We start from the raw sequence: 21,570 nt of genomic DNA on the forward strand, positions 1-21,570 counted from the left end.
TTCACTTTTATGCCAAATCCACAACTTTGTTGTCTGATAAAAAGCTTCAGTTCGAGCAGGACATGCATTAGCCTGAAGCAAAATTACACTTGTTCAGAGCTTCCCTCTCTTCTTTGTTTTGCTTTTGGATTTCAGATCTTGCACTACCTGTCACTGTTCATCATCTGACATTTAGTAGTGTAATGAATCAGCAGCACCTAAACAGTCATCAATTTTCCTGTAGAAATAAGATGAAGATGGATGTTTACACACCATGCTCTGCTCTTACTCTGTGGTTCATAGTCACACCTCATCAGTAGTGGTTAGTATGTGACTTAGAAAGTCTTCTTATTGTGTTTCAGAATGCCTTTATATGGTTCTGACACTTCCAAATGTCCCTGGTTGTGTTTGTCTGTCAGCTGGTGTGGTAGCCAATGAACACAAACCTGGCTACTGTTTAGAAATTCATGCACAACTGAAAATGCTGAACCATTTTAAAGTCTGATACGTGCACAATATCATCATTTGTGGCATGACAATCATCACAAATCATTAATTTCTAAGTGGAAGATGTACCTGAATGCTCTTTGTTGCAGATGAATATCTAGTATGCAAAAATGATAATCAATTGTTAGTAGTAACTTTAAGTAATTGATGACTGTGCTTTTCACCTTACTAGGAAATCAAAAGGCATGATTCATCATCTTTGGTGCATTTGCATTTGAAAAGTGTGCATTTAACTTTGTCACAATTGAATGTCTGAGCATTGGTTTGGTTGTTATAACACTGGTTAGCTTCTCTTCACAGTTTGTGTTCTTCAAACATAAAAAGATTTTACACAGGTTTTGCACAGTGGTTCCCTTAAATTAATGAATTTTACTGGATACCATATAAACTTTGCAAATTATATACCTATGTAAAGCAATGGCAGTTCAATAAAACAAGGTTGAACACAACTACACAGCACGAATTAGCAGAATGAGCTAGAAAGGCAATTGTACATATGTTAATCACATTTATGAGTCAGTTATTTAGCAAAAAATGTGTTAAAGTGCACAGTTACATATGAAGCATGAACAAACCTATTCTGGACTTTGTCTAAAGTGAATAGTTTTCATCCTGTAATGGTGTAAGTAAATGACTTTTTCTTGAATGTAAATCTCAGATGCTGGTATGCATACAGAGCTTAACATTCAAGGAGGCTTTTGTGACATCATAGCCCGTTTTAAAGAATTTTCCCCCTGATCAAGTGAAATAATTATTAAATGACAGTGTCTCTTACCCATAAATGAAAAAATATTTAATTTTGTTACGACAAACCTCTAAGTAAAGCAGAAATACCAGAACCTTGTAACTATTACTAAGATAAAATACTGATGAAATACTATAAAAAGATATGTAATACTGGGGAAAGGTCTTGCATTATCTGACACTCTTGTTCTTGGTTTCTCTTGCTATTTTACACTGTTGCCTCTGTTATCATTGCTGATAGGAGAGTCACTGTGTTGTATAACTTCTTGTAAGTGTCATAAAGTTGTTTTCACATTAAAACATCTACAAATCATATTTTTTGCCTATAGACTACATTATTTAATTATCCTTTCAGTGAAAACATAGTAATAACATACCAGTGAATGAAAGTGAAATATTTAAATACAGAGACTTTTCAACTGGTTTGCGATATTTTTATGCACCATTTTGTGTGTGATTATCATTTAATTGTTAAACTCACAAGAACCTGGAATCATGTTTATTTTTCAAAGTCTGGTAATATTTCTGGTTCATGTTTACCAAAGGAAAACATTGTGTCTGTTCATGGTCATTAAATAAATAAAAAACTGTAAAATGAATTGTTCTCCAATTTAACTGTGGGCCTTAGCTAATTTCAAAAATCTAACCAAGAAAGCGATAACAGGCATAAATATTCTTGTCTAACATGCAGATTAAATATGGGAAATTAAAAGACATAATTCTTTTCTTCGCCACAGTTCTTCTTACAACATTGCCACCAAAGATGGGTTTTTCAATAAATCATTTACAAAACTTCAAGTTTACCTGCTATCAGATTTCAAGTTTACCTGCTATCAGTTAAACTGAGGTTTTACTTCAGATTAGAGGCAGTAGCATTATTAGCGACTGATCTGCCATGAAATTACCTCAACATCATACAGACACTTCACAAACATACTCTGTGTGGATGAGCGTTGTCCTGTGGAACAATAGCGCTAGAATACTGTCACGTGAGAGGCAACATATTTTTTGCCCTTACCTGAAATTGTGCGTGATGTATACCTACACCTTGATACCATAAATAATGCTGCTGTGCCTCTCCAAAACAATGAAACAATGGGACCTCTCTCGTGGTCACCATCATGTTCACTTATAATGGTCACCTGGGGTTGCGCATCAACACAATTCATCACTGAACACAATGCAATGCCATTCATCTGCATTCAATGTTCTCCAGTTATCACACAACTACAATAGCTGCCTACACAAGATGGTAATTCACTAGTCTGCCTAGTGTGCTGTCACAAAATGTTGCATAGACTGCATTACTTGTTCACAGACAGCAGGAGCATATGTAAAGTGGTTAAGATGTGCTTGGTGCACAATAGCGCAATTCTCTCTTGTGATGGCGAGGCTTGGCAACTGGAACTATGATGGCAAGTATGCCTGTACTCACATGCAGACTTCTGGGCACCACACTTTTTTCAGGCAAAGATGGGTACAATTTTTGTACTTATTTCTGATAGTCTGCACTATTTGTTTTCAGTTCAAAAACACTTCAACAATTTTTGTTATGTCTGGTATAAATTATTCATTCTAATTGGGTCCTTTACTCTTCATTTACTGGTTATGTTACCTACTATATGTTACCTGATATATCAAATTGTTTGTTAAGCTGTAAATCTTTCTGTTCGTAGATAATTTACATGCGGCTTATGATAACAAAACAAGTACCGTGTGTAGAAACTAATTTTTTTATGAAACATTCAGAATTTTAGATTCATAAAAACTAAGTACACTTATAAATCCCTTATAATAATATTATTCAGGAATGTTGTTACATGATTTTTCAAATTTCAGAATGCAAACCTTTAAAAATCCAATATTACAATTGAACAGCCCAATTTTTCTATGTTCAAAAATGTATTCTTTTATTAGAACAACTTGTTAGTTAATGAAATATTGTAAACATAAATAGGGGTTCTGGACATTCTTGGCAGTTGGTAGACATTTCTAGTAAATGTCTAAAACTCTGACACAAAAACACATACCACTCTGTCTTATGTGTTATTAGTGAGTATGTAACTGATCTGATATTTTTCTACACCAGGCTTTAAATATGCACTGTGAGCAACAGCACAATTATTTAACAGTAAGACTTTGTTAAGTGAAGTCAGTACAACTGAGTCTCCACATTGCAATTTAGTCATTCACGGTTCAGCTGTCACTGAAGACTGTTTTGGATGAGCATTCATTCAGAGAGGTTCCTAGAACCGTAATTGCACTAAAATAAGAATGCCATTCTAACAGCTAAATATGAAAATGAAAAGTCACTGGTGGAATACCAATGATGGAAGTAGTAAAGTTAACAACATACCATATGGTTGAGACAAAGCATGTTGTTGTTGCTGTGGTTATGGTCTTCAGTCCTGAGACTGGTTTGATGCAGCTCTCCATGCTACTCTATCCTGTGCAAGCTTCTTCATCTCCCAGTACCTACTGCAGCCTACATGCTTCTGAATCTGCTAAGTGCATTCATCTCTTGGTCTCCCTCTACGATTTTTACCCTCCACACTGCCCTCAAATGCTAAATTTGTGATCCCTTGATGCCTCAGGACATGTCCTACCAACCGATCCTTTCTTCTAGTCACATTGTGCCACAAACTTCTCTTCTCCCCAATCCCATTCAATACCTCCTCATTAGTTACGTGAGCTACCCACCTAATCTTTAACATTCTTCTGTACCACCACATTTCAAAAGCTTCTATTCTCTTCTTGTCCAAACTATTTATTGTCCATGTTTCACTTCCATACATGGCTACACTCCATACAAATGCTTTCAGAAACGACTTCCAGACACTTAAATCTAAACTCAACGTTAACAGATTTCTCTTTTTCAGAAAAGCTTTCCTGGCCATTGCCAGTCTACATTTTATATCCTCTCTACTTCGATCATAATCAGTTATTTTGCTCCCCAAATAGCAAAACTCCTTTACTACTTTAAGTGTCTCATTTCCTAATCTAATTCCCCCAGCATCACCCGACTTAATTCGACTACATTCCATTATCCTCATTTTGCTTTTGTTGATGTTCATCTTATACCCTTCTTTCAAGACACTGTCCATTCCGTTCAACTGCTCTTCCAAGTCCTTTGCTGTCTCTGACAGAATTACAATGTCATCGGCGAACCTCAATGTTTTTATTTCTTCTCCCTGGATTTTAATACCTACTCCAAATTTTTCGTTTGTTTCCTTTACTGCTTGCTCAATATACAGATTGAATAACATTGGGGAGAGGCTACAACCCTGTCTCACTCCCTTCCCAACCACTGCTTCCCTTTCATATCCTTTGACTCTTATGACTGCTATCTGGTTTCTGTACAAATTGTAAATAGCCTTTCCTCCATGTATTTTACCCCTGCCGCCTTCAGAATTTGAAAAAGAGTATTCCAGTCAACATTGTCAAAAGCTTTCTCTAAGTCTACAAATGCTAGAAATGTAGATTTGTCTTTCCTCAATCTATTTTCTAAGATAAATCGTAAGGTCAGTATTGCCTCACGTGTTCCAACATTTCTACGGAATCCAAATTGATCTTCCTTGAGGTCAGCTTCTACCAGTTTTTCCATTCGTCTGTAAATAATTTGCGTTAGTATTTTGCAGCTGTGACTTATTAAACTGATAGTTCGGTAATTTTCACATCTGTCAACACCTGCTTTCTTTGGGATTGGAATTATTATATTCTTCTTGAAGTCTGAGGGTATTTCGCTGGTCTCGTACATCTTACTCACCAGATGGTAGAGTTTTGTCAGGACTGGCTCTCCCAAGGCCGTCAGTAGTTCTAACGAAATGCTGTCTACTCCCGGGGCCTTTTTTTCGACTCAGGTTTTTCAGTGCTCTGTCAAATTCCTCACGCAGTATCGTGTCTCCCATTTCATCTTCATCTACATCCTCTTCCATTTCCATAATATTGTCCTCAAGAACATCGCCCTTGTATAGATCCTCTATATACTCCTTCCACCTTTCTGCTTTCCCCTCTTTGCTTAGAACTGGGTTTCCATCTGAGCTCTTGATATTCATGCAAGTGTCTCTCTTTTCTCCAAAGGTCTCTTTAATTTTCCTGTAGGCTGTGTCTATCTTACCCCTAGTGAGATAAACCTCTAAATCCTTACATTTGTCCTCTAGCCATGCCTGCTTAGCCATTTTGCACTTCCTGTCGATCTCATTTTTGAGACGTTTGTATTTCTTTTTCCCTGCTATATTTACTACATTTTTATATTTTCTCCTTTCATCAATTAAATTCAATATTTCTTCTGTTATCCAAGGATTTCTACTAGTCCTTGTCTTTTTACCTACTTGATCCTCTGCTGCCTTCACTACTTCGTCCCTCAGAGATACCCATTCTTCTTCTACTGTATTTCTTTCCCCCATTCCTGTCAATTGTTCCCTTATGCTCTCCCTGAAACTCTGTACAACCTCTGGTTTACTTATTTATCCAGGTCCCATCTTTTTAAATTCCCACCTTTTTGCAATTTCTTCAGTTTTAATCTACAGTTCATAACCAACAGATTGTGGTCAGAGTCCACATCTGCCCCTGGAAATGTCCTACAATTGAAAACCTGATTCCTAAATCTCTGTCTTACCATTATATAATCTATCTGATACCTTTTATTATCTCCAGGATTCTTTCATGTATACAACCTTCTTTTATGATTCTTGAGCCAAGTGTTAGCTATAATTAAGTTATGCTGTATTGCTGAGGAATGCAAGCCTCCCCACCAACGGCAAGGTCCATGGTTCATGGGGAGGGGGGACACAAATATGCATACACAAACAGATCACAGATACTTCAAGAATTACAATCGAAAGTTTTGCAATAACATTCGATCTTTGCCAAAACCGTTTGACAGTCGGAAACAGAAACCAAAACATTGCATTGAAACAAGTGTTCAGTTAATAGTGCTGTGGAAAGCGGGAAAAATAGCGCAAATTGGCAATCATAAGAAGAAGAACAACACAAAAAATGCAACAGGAGCATAATATGTACGAAATTGTCCATGCAACCTGTAAGTACAGTTCACAACATTACTACTTAATAGGAAATACCAACCACCAGAACTGTTTATAACCTATAGGTTCAGTGACAAAAATGTAAATTAAATAGCAAACATATGTACATATTCCAGGCCACTGATGATGCCTTGCAGAAAATAAGGGCGAAATGCATATGGCACTAAAATTGTGCTTTATTCAGTTGCTGTCAGATGGCCCATAAGTAAAAATTATCAATATACCATTATATTACATGCAACTGAGGAAGACAGGACTGCAAAAGTTGAAAAAGCAGAAGCATTTTGGAAGAGTGTCAGAAGCCTGACATGGGGAAAGGATGTACCTCAAATCAGCAGAAAGGTTATATAACAGTCACACTATGTCCCGATCCTGACATATGCACCAGAAACCTGGGTTATGAAACGAAGAGAGAAAAGCAAAATACAACCTACTGAGATGAAATTCTTAAGAAACTGTATTGGAGTGACAAAGATAGACGGGTTAAGAGATGATAGGATCAGAGAGTTAAAGAAGGTGGAACCATTACAGGAGCAGACAGAGAAATCAAGGCTGAGATGGTATGGACACGTTAAGAGAATGGAGGAGAAGAGGATACCCAGGAGGATACATGATATGAAACTGGAAGGAAGGAGACCAAGCGGAAGACCAAGATAGAGTTGGCTAAAAGGAGTAGAGGAATGTGTTCAGAAGAAAGGAGAAAACTGGACCAAGGTGAAGACAGAGAGATGGTGGCAAGACAGAAGATGATGGAGAGGCCTATGTTCCATACAGACCCGGCCAGAGGCTGGAAACTGCCTCAGATGATGATGATCTGCTCCTAATCAATTGCTTCGGATGGAATCTTATTTTTAAAGAAAATCTAAAACTTTATTTAATAAAAGTTGGTTCTGATGTAACATAATATACTTCTGAACACTACGTACAATTGTTTGAAATCATCCTTATCTTTCCACATTGCTTTTTTATGCATATTTACTGTTATTTTCTTTATTTGTGTTGGTCACATTTTCATATGCATGGTTTCTCTTCTAGAGCTTATCCCCATCTTTACTAACATGGGTTGGAAATCAGAATCACCTCTTATTGCAGTGACAGAATAAGTTTTATCGAGCAAGGTTTCCATGAATTAATCCTGCACAGTCTGATATGACAGCACTGGTCATCTTATCTTTGACTCTTCTTTAGAAACACCTTTTCAAGCATATGGTCAAAATACTTCCATTCTCACAACAAGTTTTACTTAAAAGATGTTTTAGTTACTATTAATTAATTGGAACACTGATAACTCTTATGCTACTTTGGCTAACAAAATCCAATTTCTGATCTCTAGTTCTCTGATCAAATGGATCACTTGACAAACAAAACAATAACAATCTGTTTGATTTTTGTTTTGGCATTTTTCTAATGGTTTTTAAGTCTTTTCAACGTAGTTCAGTCAATGCATTACAAACATGATTTGCATGCCAAAGAACCAGAAAATTTAAATACACTGACCAGCAAATTTTAATGCATTGAGTTATCTGTATAACTGGCCACAAGCATTATGCAAAAATTTATGAAACTTAATTTAATTCAAAAAGCATGTTGTAAGTCTGAAGTAGAGCTGGGTTTACACTATAAGAATTATGTCAGAAGCCATCAGAATAAAGCAGTAGTCTCAGCTGTACTTGAGCAGTCGTGATGAGTCTTGGCACATCAAAAGGTGTAGCAAGCAGATGCTTTGGCGGTTCAGATTCAAATATTTTTCATGAAGGCCATTGTATTCAATCCCAAAAGGCCCCCTACAACCACCAAAACTACTCTTGCCAGTTGTCTAGTGGCTAGGCCACAGGCGTTTACTCAAGAAAGGTGCCAAGTTCCCACTAAGCTACATACACACTGCTTACAGTGGCACAATGATCACAGAACTATTTTCTTCATCTGCGTCCATTTGACTAAATATATCTGTGGGTACACCACCCTTGATGGTGCTGTGATCACGGTCACTTGATTACATGCATCAGTCTGCCTACCTTTATAGGCCATGATGCCGAGGCCACCAGGAGGCCGACAGTTTCCCACTCTGCCAGCCGCTTGCAACGGGCCAGTCAGAGCATCATCACCTGTCTCACTGGCTCATCAGTATCACTTTATCCTCGGAGGCTGCTGTTGTGCTCATCAGTATCACTTTATCCTCGGAGGCTGCTGTTGTAATACCACAACCCCTTCTGGGATCCGTATCCTATTCCAAAATCATTTCCACTCTCCCAAAAAGGGCATGTATGTAAGATTAGTAATTTACACCAATTTAAACTGTTGCTTTGGCATAGTCTACATTGTGTCTCACCAGTATACAGAATGAAGGAAACATACTAGGTTAAAAACTAATGTACCATCATAATTTACACACAGTACAAATTACAGGCACATAGTAGGAATAAATTTGCTATTGTAATTATGGAGTAATTAATGATTAAAGTTCTGATATTTCAAGTCATTAAGAGATAGTTATTTTCATGTTTTTTTAAGTCAGAAATTATTTGTACCCCTAATAGAAATATGATACGATGATTTTTCAGTCAGAATCAAACATGCTCATCTTCTAATTGGTGGTAGTTAATAGAATGGTAAATACAACCATAGATAAATGCAAAATTTTACTCATACAAAATTTAATTAATTGAACCAAAGCCTTTCATTCAATAAAGCTAATTACTCTGTTCACCTGAAAATGATAGGGTGACTTTACTTTAAGCCAGGAAAATAATGTATCCAAATTAACAAAATATATTGTTGCAATGATAAAACATGTAATTTATAGTTTTAATAGAAACAGACTCTTTCCTGTCTTTGTATGAAATTATTCACTGTTATTCCATGTACTTCGGGAAGATGTATGTTAAACTTTTAATTGTTAATATGTCAAAAAAATTTGTAACAATGACAGTAATTGTTTAAAATCATATAAATAGAGTCAATTTGTATGCCGCTGTAAGTCAGTCTTGGATCGAATTTAGTATCAAGAGCATGTAGTCAGATTTTGCACATTCACCTCCGAATATCTGGCGTGCGAAATAAAATTCTCTGTGAACAAGAAGTACTGAAACTTATTTAAGCCATTACATGATTCCCATGTGCTGATGCAGCAGTGTCAAAATGAACCTACAGCAGCATCAAGAAGCACCACCCCACATTACATAAGATACGTATTATTTTTTTGGTGGACAATATCCGTAATAAGACATGGTATATTGAACATTGTTTTTCTTGTGTTAAGCAAAGATACACATCCCAAATTTCACGAAGAAAACATTTTTGCCACATTTTATTACACTGTTCAATGAGACGATGATCTCACTGGTCCCCAATGCTGGCCGATGTTATTGTCCGTTCAATGACGTTATGTTAGCATACTCTGTCAGCAACATTGCATCCCAGGTGGTCCCACTGCTCGAGCATCACCTCCCGGCTACCACACATGTCTGCCAATGCCTCCATTGCCCAGAGCAACATTACCCTTGCTGGTCCATCAGCCTCACCACATCTAAGGTAGTTGCTGCTGACTGAGTGCTGACTTGCCAGTGACCGCCAATGCAATCCATGCCAACCACCACTGCCGCTGGTTCATTAAGCTACTCACACCACCAGTCTTGCTGGGCACCAGGTGCACACCTCTCACAGCAGCATCAGTCACTGGGTGCTTGGCACACCCTGCTGCATGTCACCAAATGCCAGTCGTGTCCTAGCTACACCACCATTTGTTTGAACCGAAAGCTGGTTGGTGTTAATGTCACTTGTACCCCAATCTAACAATGAGTCAGGGTCCAACTCAGACTTCGCTATGGAGACCCCATGATCTGTGACATACATTGCGGCCATGACTATGTGTTGCTCATAAGGTATCGTTCACAGCTCAACAGATGCAGCAACAGAATGGCCAACACAGCATGAAACAGATTGCAAACCTGGGACCTTTGCCTTTTGCAGGCAAGTGTTCTACCAACCGAGCTATTCAACCACAAGTCACTACCGCCTGCACAGCTTTCCTTCCAACCAATACTTCATCTCCTAAACCCAAAACTTCACTGAATCTCTCCTACATATATAACAGGATTATCACTCCAGAAAGAAATGGTTTTGTCCATGCATGCCTTGGCCACAGCCTGAGGAATAGTCTCCAGAGCGAATTTTCACTCTGCATCAAGAGTGTGCACTGATCTGAAACTTCCTGGCAGATGAAAACTGTGGGCCAGATTGGGACTCAAACCAGGGACTCAGGTGTGTGCCAGACAGGTCCTTGACCTTGTACCTGAGTTTGAGTCATGATATGGCGCACAGTTTTAATCTGTCAAGCAAGTTTCAAATCAGTGTACACTGTATAGAGAAAATTGATTCTGAAAATAATCCCACAAACTGTGGTCAAGCCATGTCTCCAAAATACCCTTTTATCCAGGAGTGCTAGTACCACAAGATATGTAGGATGACTTCTGTGAAGTTTGGAAGGCAGGAGATCAGGTGCTGGCAGAATTAAAGCTGTAAGGATGGGTGATGAGTTGTAATTGGATAGTTCATTTAGTACAGCAACTGCCCGCAAAAGGCAAAGATCCAGGGTTTGATCCCTGTCTGGCACACAGTTGTAATATGCCAAGAAGTTTGAAATTAGCACACATTCTGCTGCAGAGTGAAAATTAATCCTGGAAACAATCATCCAGGCTGTAGCTAAGATACAACTTGTAATGGATCTAGGAGATGTATTATTTTCAACTGAAGTTATCGATACCGAATTTAGTGGGCGAAGTGGTGAATGTTTTTCTCTTATATTTTTGTCGGAATTTTTATAAATTATAATCTACTTATTTTTTATGTTAATTTACTATTATGTTTAAAAAATTGCAATATATTGATTGATATTGGTGGATGTTACGAACAATATCAAAGAGACTTATTACAAGTGGAAGTTTGGGTGTCGAGAGGAATATCTGGTGAAGCTAGAGTCATTCTTTGTCACTTGTAGAGTCAGCTGTGGTCGGTTGAGACGCAGTTGTGGAACAAAGATGACTTCCCTGTGAAATAAATCGAAAGTGAATGATGAACCTATGAGTTTTCCATATTACTTTTTATATCAAGTAGCAGCGAGCAAGCCCATCCAGAAATAAAAATGGTATTAGAAACACCCAAATTGAGACAGACACGGTGAACAGCGGAACTTCTGCATCCAACAAACGGCACTATTGGAATCATACTCATATTAGCAAACTGAAGCCACCTGTAGGAATATATATATATATATATATATATATATATATATATATATATATATATATATATATATATATATAAATAAAACAGAAAGAAACTTCCACATGGGAAAAATATATTAAAAACAAAGATTCCAAGACTTACCAAGCGGGAAGGCGCCGGCAGACAGGCACATGAACAAAATACACAAACACACACACAGAATTACAAGCTTTCGCAACCAACGGTTGCTTCTTCAGGAAAGAGGGAAGGACAGGGAAAGACGAAAGGATGTGGGTTTTAAGAGAGAGGGTAAGGAGTCATTCCAGTCCTGGGAGCGGAAAGACTTACCTTAGGGGGAAAAAAGGACAGGTGTACACTCGCACACACACACACATATCCATCCGCACATACACAGACACTAGCAGACATTTGTAAAGGCAAAGAGTTCGGGCAGAAATGTCAGTCAAGGCGGAAGTACAGAGGAAAAGAAGTTGTTGAAAGACAGGTGAGGTATGAGCCGCTCATGTATGCCTTATGCATGCCCGTGTCCGTACATGTGCGGACGGACACGTGTGCGCGTGCGCGCGAGTGCACACCCGTGCTTCCTTCCCCCCAAGGTAAGTCCCTCCTCTCCCGGGACTGGAACGACTCCCCACCCTCTCCCCCAAAACCCACATCCCCCCGTCCCCCCCCCCTCCCTCCCTCCCCCCCGAAGAAGCAACCGCCGGTTGCGAAAGCCTGAAACTCCGCGTGTGTGCTTGTGCGTCCTATCCATTGCGCCCGTCTACCGGCGCCCCCCCACCCGGCAAGTCCCGGAATCCTTGTTCTTATATATTTTTCCCATGTGGAAGTTTCTTTCTATTTTATTTACATCATATATATATATATATATATATATATATATATATATATATATATATATATATATATATATATATATATATATATATTAAAAACAAAGATTCCAAGACCCACCAAGCGGGAAGGCGCCGGCAGACAGGCACACGAACAAAACACACAAACACACACACAGAACCACAAGCCCCCGCAACCGGCAGCCGCCCCGTCAGGAAAGAGGGAAGGAGAGGGAAAAACGAAAGGATGTGGGCTCTAAGGGAGAGGGCAAGGAGCCACTCCAATCCCGGGAGCGGAAAGACCCCCCCCGGGGGAAAAAAAGGACAGGCGCACACTCGCACACACACACACACATCCACCCGCACATACACAGACACAAGCAGACATATTTAAAGGCAAAGAGTTAAGGGCAGAGATGTCATTCGAGGCGGAAGTACAGAGGCAAAGAAGTTGTTGAAAGACAGGTGAGGTATGAGCGGCGGCAACTTGAAATTAGCGGAGGTTGAGGCCTGGCGGATATCGAGAAGAGAGGATATACTGAAGGGCGAGTTCCCATCTCCGGAGTTCGGATAGGTTGGTGTTGGTGGGAAGTATCCAGATAACTCGGACGGTGTAACACTGTGCCAAGATGTGCTGGCCGTGCATCAAGGCATGTTTAGCCACAGGGTGATCCTCATTACCAACAAACACTGTCTGTCTGTGTCCATTCATGCGAATGGACAGTTTGTTGCTGGTCATTCCCACATAGAAAGCATCACAGTGCAGGCAGGTCAGTTGGTAAATCACGTGGGTGCTTTCACATGTGGCTCTCCCTTTGATCGTGTACACCTTCCGGGTTACAGGACTGGAGTAGGTGGTGGTGGGAGGGTGCATAGGACAGGTTTTACACCGGGGGCGGTTGCAAGGGTAGGAGCCAGAGGGTAGGGGAGGTGGTTTGGGGATTTCATAGGGATGAACCAAGAGGTTACGAAGGTTAGGTGGACGGCGGAAAGACACTCTTGGTGGAGTGGGGAGGATTTCATGAAGGATGGATCTCATTTCGGGGCAGGATTTTAGGAAGTCGTATCCCTGCTGGAGAGCCACATTCAAGGTCTGATCCAGTCCCGGGAAGTATTCTGTTACAAGTGGGGCACTTTTGGGGTTCTTCTGTGAGAGGTTCTGGGTTTGAGGGGATGAGGAAGTGGCTCTGGTTATCTGCTTCTGTACCAGGTTGGGAGGGTAGTTGCGGGATGCGAAAGCTGTTTTCAGGTTGTTGGTGTAATGGTCGAGGGATTCAGGACTGGAGCAGATTCGTTTGCCACGAAGGCCTAGGCTGTAGGGAAGGGACCGTTTGATATGGAATGGGTGGCAGCTGTCATAATGGAGGTACTGTTGCTTGTTGGTGGGTTTGATGTGGACGGATGTGTGCAGCTGGCCATTGGACAGATGGAGGTCAACATCTAGGAAAGTGGCATGGGATTTGGAGTAGGACCAGGTGAATCTGATGGAACCAAAGGAGTTGAGGTTGGAGAAGAAATTCTGGAGTTGTTCTTCACTGTGAGTCCAGATCATGAAGATGTCATCAATAAATCTGTACCAAACTTTGGGTTGGCAGGCTTGGGTAACCAAAAAGGCTTCCTCTAAGCGACCCATAAATAGGTTGGCATACGAGGGGGCCATCCTGGTACCCATGGCTGTTCCCTTTAATTGTTGGTATGTCTGGCCTTCAAAAGTGAAGAAGTTGTGGGTCAGGATGAAGCTGGCTAAGGTGACGAGGAATACACAAATATCCCGCACGTCCAGGGCCTCGCTGCAATGGAGCACTTCCTTTCACGCCGATCACCTGCCACCCTACCTAAAACCTCTTTCGTTTTTCCCTCTCCTTCCCTCTTTCCTGACGGGGCGGCTGCCGGTTGCGGGGGCTTGTGGTTCTGTGTGTGTGTTTGTGTGTTTTGTTCGTGTGCCTGTCTGCCGGCGCCTTCCCGCTTGGTGGGTCTTGGAATCTTTGTTTTTAATATATATATATATATATATATATATATATATATATATATATATATATATATATATATATATATATATATATATATATATATGATGTAAATAAAATAGAAAGAAACTTCCACATGGGAAAAATATATAAGAACAAGGATTCCGGGACTTGCCGGGTGGGGGGGCGCCGGTAGACGGGCGCAATGGATAGGACGCACAAGCACACACGCGGAGTTTCAGGCTTTCGCAACCGGCGGTTGCTTCTTCGGGGGGGAGGGAGGGAGGGGGGGGGGACGGGGGGATGTGGGTTTTGGGGGAGAGGGTGGGGAGTCGTTCCAGTCCCGGGAGAGGAGGGACTTACCTTGGGGGGAAGGAAGCACGGGTGTGCACTCGCGCGCACGCGCACACGTGTCCGTCCGCACATGTACGGACACGGGCATGCATAAGGCATACATGAGCGGCTCATACCTCACCTGTCTTTCAACAACTTCTTTTCCTCTGTACTTCCGCCTTGACTGACATTTCTGCCCGAACTCTTTGCCTTTACAAATGTCTGCTAGTGTCTGTGTATGTGCGGATGGATATGTGTGTGTGTGTGCGAGTGTACACCTGTCCTTTTTTCCCCCTAAGGTAAGTCTTTCCGCTCCCAGGACTGGAATGACTCCTTACCCTCTCTCTTAAAACCCACATCCTTTCGTCTTTCCCTGTCCTTCCCTCTTTCCTGAAGAAGCAACCGTTGGTTGCGAAAGCTTGTAATTCTGTGTGTGTGTTTGTGTAGTTTGTTCATGTGCCTGTCTGCCGGCGCCTTCCCGCTTGGTAAGTCTTGGAATCTTTGTTTTTAATATATATATATATATATATATATATATATATATATATATATATATATATATATATATATATATAATAGAAAGAAACTTCCACATGGGAAAAATATATTAAAAACAAAGATTCCAAGACTTACCAAGCGGAAAAGCGCCGGCAGATATATATATATATATATATATATATATATAGAGAGAGAGAGAGAGAGAGAGAAATATGTCTGCTTGTGTCTGTGTATGTGCGGATGGATATGTGTGTGTGTGTGTGTGTGTGTGTGTGAGTGTACACCTGTCCTTTTTTTCCCCTAAGGGAAGTCTTTCCGCTCCCGGGATTGGAATGACTCCTTACCCTCTCCCTTAAAACCCACATCCTTTCATTTTTCCCTCTCCTTCCTTCCTTCCTGACGAAGCAACTGCCAGTTGCGAAAGCTTGTAATTCTGTGTGTGTGTTATGTGGAAGTTTCTTTCTGTTTTATTTACATGACTACTTTATTTGAACTATGCCAGGTTTTATTACAAAATAACAATAGTGGAACGACAGTTTCAAACTCCACAACATCCTACTTTCCACCACTAGGTATGCAGGAGGACTGCTGTGAAGTTTGGAAGGTAGGAGATGATGTACTGGCAGAAGTAAAGTTGTGAGAGGGAGTCATGAGTCCTCCTTGGATAGCTCACTTGCTGGTGAAAGGTAAAGATCCAAATTCCAGTCTGGCGCATAGTTTTACTATGCCACGGAGCTTCTAATCAGTACACACTCTGTAGCAGAGCGAAAATTCATTATAAATACAACAAGCTACATTTAAGCAACAAACATAGTGGACTGCCCCTGAACCTCAGAGGCTAGCACAGCTCCAGTTATGGCCCTGAGCACCACAACATGAACATGTCACAAAGTTGTTCACACAGATTGCACTGTTCACAGAAAAACCTAAGTGGATCGTCTTTGAGCATACCATTAATAAGACTCATTCCTAGTCAATTTCTGTTTGATATTCATGTCAAAGTCTCAGTCAATAATCCTCCAGACAAAAAAAAACTGGTTGCTCCACTCATCAAACCCACTGCACGATGGCCCTATTGTTATGGCGAACAAAACAGAGTCTGCTCCAAGGTGTTTACAAATTGATTGCAAGATATAAAAAAATCTCCTGCCATCTCTGTTTCTCAGTTGTTACTTCTGCCTTAGGACAGAACATATTTGGCTTGGATGACATTCAACCTTTGGCTTTCACATCAATGGCAATGTTCACAATATTTCATAAGGCAACATAGTGGAGGCACTGTGTGGTGGATATTTCTCTTTCTTTGGTGCCAGCCTCGGTTGTGCAAGCAACTATGTTATACATATCATGTTCACACCCACAGCGACCCCTAACTTCTATTGCTCTCATCATATTTTTGTCTCTATCCATGATCCCCTTAAAAAAGGACTTGCTCATGTTGAGTAGCAACAAATTCTGATGCTCATCTCGTTTGGTCAATGGGCTACGCCTCCTGTTGTAATACAGAAATCTAACAGCAAGCTTCACCTCTGACACAATTTCAAATTTACTGTCAACACTATATCCACATTGGATTGATACGCAATCCCTCATGCAGAAGACCTTTTGACCAACCACTCAGATTGCTGCTCTGCTCCTTTCCCAAAAATGATCTGCCCAATGCAAATGCCAGTTTCAAATTGACAAGTAGTCTCATTTGCTCATGCTTGTCAACAAGCTATTTGGTTTGTATCAGTTCATTGCCTGCCTGCATTTCTGTATTGCTAGCAACCTGGCAATTTTCCAGCATCACTTCAAAAACCTTATCTAGTAGTAGTAGTAGAAACTTTAACCATCTGTAGATGTCTTTTTACAAGGATATAGAACATTCCCAGTTGGGGCAACTGATTGGACAGTGGACTGTAAAGCAGCTGTGCACCATATCTGCAACTTTTCTTTATAAAGCTTCTGCTGAATGGTCTAGATTGCAATTTAGATATGTAAATTATTCAGACATCGAATGGAATACCTAGGTTATAGAGGCTTAGAACTGACTCAAAACATGAGCAAGACTTATTCATTCACTTGCACCAACAAACTTAAAGGAACTAAAAGTTTTCATTGAAAAAGTAAATTACCACTTTGATTTCATACCACATGCAGGTGAGATTACTAACTCTTAAATAATTAGTACAAGAGATACACATGATTGATTAGGAAAAAGGAACTAAAAGTTTTCATGGAAAAGTAAATTACCACTTTAATTTCATACCAGACATCATATTGAGCTTTAAAAACAGCCCTTAAAAAGATTTTGTTTAGCATTTTTCAATTTCGCCACACCTCTCTTCTAAGTCATTGATGCATCAGAAACTAGCATTGAAGTGATTCTGTCCAATAAAAATTCTGACAAGCCTGAATAACCCATTGTTTGTATCTCTCACACTCTGAGATTAGTTCATGCTAATGATAGATTGCGAAAAAAGCTCGTAACTGTTTTTGGGTTTCAAACATTCCACACATTCTTATATGGGATCAAATTTCACCTAATCGCTGAGCACAAACCACTCCTTGCACTTTTCAGACCTAAATACAAGTGCCTGAAATAAGATTCAAAAAATCCAAGTTTCCTGAAATAAGACCACAACAATTTTTGTGCTTGTCCCTCTTTACAAGCAAACACTGCTATCACATTTGTTGCCATCCAGTACCGCAACATATAAATGCAGACACATAATCTCATCTCCCCATCGATGCTAACTGCTCATTAAATTTTCTGGAGCCTACTTACTTACAAATCAATGACTCCTTTGGTGAAGCTGTTTAGGGTTTCCAGTGAATGCAGCAGCCACTGTTGCCAGGGCAACTGGTAACGACCACTTATTCTGTCAAGTACGGTACTTTATTATCAGTGGCTGGCCTGCATACCAACCTCCTAGCACCCATACTATCACTATTTGCAGCATCAGATACAGGTCATCAATGGAGTCATTGTCTGTCTTCTGAAAAATGAAGGCTGCAGGCTGGTTACTCTTCAGTTACTCCAGAAGATGCTCCACCAGGATGACTGAGCATCACTCACGTAAAGGTGATGCCACTTTATCTATTGGCTGGAAATCAACAGAGACGCAGAGTACCTGCACCACCAACCAGCCTGGTGGGACAACATTAATGTTTTCATCGTCACAACTTTCTTTAACAACATATGGATGCTCTTACAAAATTTCCATATGTGGGATGTATGCATTCTACCAAGTGCTTCTTGCAGCACCATCTCTGCCCTCAAAGATAATTTCTCTACTGCAGCCAACCCTTTAACCCTTGTATCAGATAATAGCCCACAATTTGTCTCTACTGAATTCATTTTCCCTGTTTGCCAGTACTGATCACAAATTTACAGCTTCATGCCACCAAGCCTTAAATGGCAATGCAGAATGTATGATTCATAGAGTACAAAAGCAACTCATGAAAGCAATGTCTGCCTACCACAGAGTATACATTGAGTTATACCAGTTATCAGGGTTTCTTCTTGTTTCATTTACATATGGAGCATGGGAAGAATCATTGCTTAAATGCCACTGAGTGTGCTGTAATTAATCTTGTCCGCATGGTTCTTATGGTAGTGATATATAGGGGGTTGTAGTATATTCCTGGAGTCATCATTTATAGCCAGTTCTTGAAATGTGGTAAGTAGGCATTCTTGCAATATTTCACATCTAATTTCAAGTGTTACAAGTTCAGTTTCTTCAGCGTCTCTGTAATGCTCTCCCAAGGGTCAAACAAGGCTGTGACCATTCATGCTGCCCTTCTTTGTAAACATTTAACCTCCCCTGTTCGTACTATTTGGTATGGGCCTCACACACTTGACCTATATTTTAGGATGGGTTGCAAGAATAATTTGTAAGTATATTTTTTTGTAGATTGGCTGCATTTTCCAGTATTCTACCAATAAACTGTAGTCTGTCTGCCTCCTGCTTTCTCCACGACTGAGCCTATGTGATCATTCCATTTCACATTCCTAAAAAGTGATACACCCAGATATTTGTATGATTTGACCAATTCCATATTTTTCATGCAGAAAATAAGAACGCAACAAAAATAGTGCTGCTACAAAATACAATGGCACAAAGAAGTAGGGGAAGACTGAAACTTCAACACTTGTACAATATACAAGGAGATCTAAAAATTATTGGTGTCAGACAATGGAGGTACAAAATGTGTGTAGGGATGAACGGAATGGTGTCACAGAACAGGCCAAGAGCCATCACAGGTTGTAGAGCCAGGAATCAGATCAAAAAGAAGGTGTGTTTGGAGTTCATAGGATGTTGGGAAAATGACAAGACCATGGGCATCAAGGATGTTGAGTCTTCCCTTTAAGCCATTGACATCTCTTCCCCAACCCTCCTCCCCATTCCCCATCTCCTTTACCTCTCATCCACCATATCTCACACAACTCTTAATCCCAGATGAGCTGCATTGCTGATAGAATGCAGTCAGTCAGAACAATTTAGCTGTGTGGGTGGCAGTGTGTGTGTGTATATTCTATTAGCTTTGAAGATGGATTCATTCAAAAGTTCACAACATTTTCAGTCTTGTTTATGTACTTGTTGTCAACTCAATGCCTCAACTATACAGTGAGGTGTTGCCTATACACCTTCAATTAGTTATGTTAGATTCTTTGAAGTCTTTATGTATTTCTGACCTGTGTTGTAAAACTGATGGATGTCAGTAATATTAAGATTGTCACTATTTTGTTTTGTGATGTCTTGGTTATCTGAAATTGTTCTGAGCACCTTATCCAATGGATAAGAAAAAAAGGCACTTATAGTAAGTAATCTGCCTGGTGCTACCAATTAATGTAATCTTCTTCTCTATTAGTGTAAAAGCTCCACAATACAGAATAAATTAGACTTTCATTGGAAAAAAGGACCCCTTCCCACACAAAAGTATACACAACAGAAAGAGGCAGAGAATAATTTTATGACTGTAAATACTCACTTGCAGACCAGCTCTGGCTGATTTCCATTTGAAAGAATATCCAGCAAGTCAGCAGACGAAACAAAGTAGAATCTTGGGTAAGCAAGACGCTTGGTTTCTAAGTACTGAGCTAGGGCCTTCTCACATAATACAAGCATCTGTTGCAGATTCTCTAATTTTTCATAGAGACCATGTCTGTTTGTAGCCACAACAACATTTGGAGTCTTGCTCACATCTGACAGTAAATCCTGTATACAAAAAATGAATTCAGTAATGAAGTTTTTTAAAAGATTGTACAATCAACACATTAAGAAGAAATAAGTCAATAAACACACCAGAAAAGTAGATTGTTAATTAGCCTAAATCCCACCCATGAGATTACAAATCAGAGGCATAATCTTTTGTCAACTACACTTCATCAACTGACGCTCCATCTGCCACTCACCCATGATTCACCACCTCAGCAATAAAGTACCCGCCCACAAAAATGGAGCACTATATATCACAGTTCGATCCAGACAGTTTCTCTTTCTGTTTTCCCCTATATCATCTGCGTGATAAATTTTTTACTGTCCTGTGGAAAATGACAAGGTATTACACAATCAAATTAGACAACACATTTTCAAGTGCTTTCTGGCTACAAGTGTTTGTTATGCATCATGATTTTCACTTTTTAGTGGGGACAAACATACTATAATGCTCATACTTTGTGTGCTATTGTTGATTGTGTCAAGAAACAAGCTAAGTGAAAAATAAGTGTGTCTTACACATTTATTTACATACGCCTACATGCATATTCGGCAAACCACTGTGAAGTTACTAACAGATAGTACTTTATTTATTTTATTTTTTTTATTTATTTATTTATTTCGTATTCCATTAATCCGTATTGTGATAAATCACAAGGATGTGGAATGAGTCATGATTACATACAACAGATATAATACACATATATAAAATGACAAAAATGTACCATAAGATTATGAATAAGTTTGTAGGTTGAAATCAAATCAAAGGTATAGCTCAAGTAATATAAAACAATACCTAAAAAGGAAATATAGTACATTTTCCAAATTAAACAGCTAATGTGATCTATAGCAAACAAATTTTTATCAGTATAAAAAATCATTGCTTTATCTGTAGATACTCATCAAGAGAATAGAAGGAATTTACCATTAGGTATTCTCTCAATTTACATTTAAAAGTAGGTAAGACATTAATGTGATCTTTAATACCTGATGGAAGGGAGTTGAAAATTTTTATGGCTGAATAATGAACACCTTTCTGTACAAGACTTAAATGTTTCAGATCCCTGTGTAGATCATTTTTAGACCTAGTATTATGATCATGACATTCACTATTAGTTTTAAAAAGAGATAGGTTGTTAGAAACAAAAATCATCAAAGAAAATATGAATTGAGAGGTAAGTGTTAATATTTGTAACTTATGAAACAGACTTCT

At 39.5% G+C, this 21,570-nt stretch overlaps 1 protein-coding gene across 1 annotated transcript in view; it reads right to left on the minus strand.

The window, feature by feature from the left end:
- LOC126277970 (dynein beta chain, ciliary-like) overlaps window positions 1–21,570 on the minus strand; it is a 694,172-nt gene that overhangs the window by 362,123 nt on the left and 310,479 nt on the right. The window contains exon 17 of the mRNA XM_049977623.1: window positions 20,131–20,357. Within this exon, the coding sequence (XP_049833580.1) occupies window positions 20,131–20,357 (227 nt within the window). The remainder of the gene's footprint in view (window positions 1–20,130; window positions 20,358–21,570) is intronic.

Source organism: Schistocerca gregaria, chromosome 6 (assembly GCF_023897955.1).
Source record: "Schistocerca gregaria isolate iqSchGreg1 chromosome 6, iqSchGreg1.2, whole genome shotgun sequence".
Lineage (NCBI taxonomy): Eukaryota > Metazoa > Arthropoda > Insecta > Orthoptera > Acrididae > Schistocerca > Schistocerca gregaria.